Genomic DNA, 3,181 nt, shown 5'->3' with positions numbered 1-3,181 from the left:
CGGCAAGCGCCCTAATGATAACAAGGCCCAAATGAAGATACAGTATCAATGGTCGAGATAAGAATGGCTGTGCTACTATTTTGGTTGAAACGAGGCTACTGTTTACTCTAGAACATGGGAGTGGACCCCAGCTCTAACATAGAAGAATCTCAATTTCAACAGATTGTCACCCAAAGTCCATGTTAAATACATAGTGGGAACTGGGAAGGTAAAGCGTGTTGATTGGGAAGGATTTGCTCTGAAGATGCAATGCTCAAGGCGTTTCTTCTTCCAGATGTGTCTGAGTTTGCTGGTGTCCACAGGGTCCTGTAGATGCAAGTCATTGAACGATGTCCTCCAAAGTGAAGATCCAGAGGGCTTCGCTGAGACTTCCAATCAGGACCTGGTTGAAGAGGAGGAAATGGACTCCAGGTTACAGAGCTTTCTGGGAAACATGAAGGAAGGGTTTCTGAGAAAACTCAACTTATCAGATGTCCCACAAGAGCACAGCAAGATATACCCACCGCCATTCATGATTGAACTGTACGACAAGTATGCCTCCGACAAGTACACTATGCCTCGTTCTGATGTCATTCGCAGCTTCACCGTTCAAGGTATGTACATAGGCAAGTCAAACAGGAATATTTGGGGCAAGACTTATGTCACAGGGTTTTTTTTATCAGTTATCACAACATTTACATACATACAGTGGCTTCAGAAAGTATTCAGAAGTATTCACACCCCTTGACTTTTTGGACAATTAGTTGTTACAAAGTGGGATTACAATGGATTTAATTGTAATTTTTGATCAACGGTCTACATAAAATACTCTGTAATGTTAACATGGAAGAAAAATTCTAACATTGATGAAATATTTAGGAAAACTAAAACACTAATATATCTTGATTAGGTAAGTATTCATCCCCTGAGACAATACATGTTAGAAACACCTTTGGCAGCGATTACAGCTGTGAGTCTTTTTGAGTAAGTCTCTAAGAGCTTTGCACACCTGGATTGTACAATATTTGCCCATTATTCTTTTTTAAATTCTTCAATCTCTGTCAAGTTGGTTGTTGATCATTGTCAGAAAGCCATTTTCAAGTCTTGCCATAGATTTTCAAGCTGATTTAAGTCAAAACTGTAACTAAGCCACTCAGGACAATTCTATGTCGTCTTGGTAAGCAACTCCAGAGTAGATTTGGCCTTGTGTTTTAGGTTATTGTCCTGCTGAAAGATACATTTGTCTCCCGGTGTCTGTTGGAAAGAAGATTGAACCAGGTTTTCCTCTAGGGCTTTGCATGTGCTTAGCTGTATTCCGTATCTTTTTATCCCCAAAAACTCCCTTAGTCCTTGCCGATAACAAGCATACCCATAACATGATGCAGCCACCACCATGCTTGAAAATATGAAGAGTGGTACTCAGTAATGCGTTGTGTTGCATATGTCCTAAACATAACACTTTGTATTCAGACCAAAACATTTATTTCTCTGCCACATTTTTTACAGTATTACTTACATGCCTTGTTGGAAACAGGATTCATGTTTTGTAATATTTTGTTCTGTACAGACTTCGTTCTTTTCACTCTGTCATTTAGATTAGTATTGTGGAGTAACTACAATGTTGTTGAGCCATCCTCAGTTTTGTCATACAGTATCACAACCATTAAACTCTGTAACTGTTTTAAAATCATCATTGGCTCATGGTGAAAGCCCTGAGCAGTTTCCTTCCTCTCTGGCAACTGAATTAGGATGGATACTTGTATATTTGTAGTGACTACCATAACAAAGGGGTTGAATGCTTTTTGACTGAAGACATTTCAGCTTATCATTTATTTATTTTTTCTAATCATTTTTTTTCTACAAACAAAAATCCACTTTGACATTATGGGCTATTGTGTATAGATCAGTGACATACCATTTCAATTTAAACAATTCAGGCTGTAACACAACAAAATGTGGAAAAAGTCAAGAGGTGTGAATACTTCTGAAGGCATTATGTTAGTACTGTATGCTTATTAAGCAAGCCTGTGTGCCTCTAAGGCTATTGATTCAAATAAGTGACATCAAATATGAAACTGCGTATGCCTGTTGCCTACTTTCTCAGATGTTAGTCACTCTGCAAAAAATGGAACCAAGTCAAAACACAGACTGCTGTTCAATGTAACTGTCCCAAATCACGAAGAGGTCACCATGGCGGAACTCAGGCTATTCACCCTGCTGGATAATAGGGCGACCTCAGCCTCAACCTCCACCAATCAGATCGGGGCTTCCATAAAGGTCTATGAAGTGGAGTATAAAGGAAACAATGTCACAGCCCACTTTGTGAATGGGAAAGAGGTCGTTGGGGCCCATCACTCTTGGGAAGCTTTCGATGTGACCACCGCCATCCAGAGTTGGGTCAAATCAGGCCGTGGGGCCAGTGCATTTGAGGTGGTGGTCGACAGGTGGGACTGTGGGCCTTTCAAAGGCGGAAGTTTTGACGTGAGCGTGGGTGCGGGGGATAACCAGTCAGCTGCTTTGATTGTCTTTTCTGATGACCTGGGGAGCAGGAAGAGAGAGGCCAAGAAGGAGCTGAGGGAGGAGATAGTCCATGAGGAAGAGACGGTCTTCTCAGGGAGCGACTGGCAAGGGCCCGACTTCAATGAGATCCTTGTGGACCTACACCCCAGGCGGAAGAGGCAGGGGGACACCAGCTACTGCCGACGGACCTCCATGCGCGTCAAATTCAAAGATATCGGCTGGGACCAGTGGATCGTAGCGCCCCCTGAGTATGACGCCTTTGAGTGTAGAGGGGTGTGTTACTACCCCCTGACTGAGGACATGACCCCTTCCAAACACGCCCTCATCCAAACCCTGGTCAATCTCAAGAACCCCAAAAAAGCCAACATGGCATGTTGCGTTCCCACAAAACTGGCCCCAATCCCGGTCATGTACCAGGAGAATGGTGTCATCACCTTGCGACAGATGTATGAGGAGATGAAGGTGGCAGAGTGTGGATGTAGGTAGTAAGAGGTAACATCCATGGTGGTCCCCTTTACTGTAAATCTGTACATTTCTGTTGTAAGATGCTTTTGAGTTATTTTATTTAGTATACGCTCAGAAAATATATGAATAAAACCTGTAATTCAGTTTTTATTAACTATTTATCATTATTGTAATGGTTTTAGAAAACAAAAGAGATGATAAATTGGATCTTTATGAA

At 42.0% G+C, this 3,181-nt stretch overlaps 1 protein-coding gene across 1 annotated transcript; it reads left to right on the top strand.

Annotated features, from left to right (window-relative positions):
- The first annotated feature begins 244 nt into the window (after positions 1 to 244).
- On the top strand, positions 245 to 3,181 carry LOC106579001 (growth/differentiation factor 2). Its single transcript, XM_014158381.2, has 2 exons — positions 245 to 593; positions 2,084 to 3,181. The coding sequence occupies exons 1-2, from the start codon at positions 245 to 247 to the stop codon at positions 2,983 to 2,985; spliced, it is 1,251 nt and encodes a 416-aa protein (XP_014013856.1). The 3' UTR covers positions 2,986 to 3,181.

The sequence above is a fragment of the Salmo salar genome, chromosome ssa19, assembly GCF_905237065.1.
Source record: "Salmo salar chromosome ssa19, Ssal_v3.1, whole genome shotgun sequence".
Taxonomy (NCBI): Eukaryota; Metazoa; Chordata; class Actinopteri; order Salmoniformes; family Salmonidae; genus Salmo; species Salmo salar.
Note: the sequence above shows the minus strand (reverse complement) of the source record. Positions and strands in the feature narration are given on the sequence as shown.

Excerpts from the sequence above, each read along its gene's own strand:
- LOC106579001 (XM_014158381.2), top strand. The coding sequence starts at position 245 with ATGCAATGCTCAAGGCGTTTCTTCTTCCAGATGTGTCTGAGTTTGCTG. Across the intron at positions 594-2,083 it reads TCGCAGCTTCACCGTTCAAG|ATGTTAGTCACTCTGCAAAA; the intron begins GTATGTACATAG and ends CTACTTTCTCAG.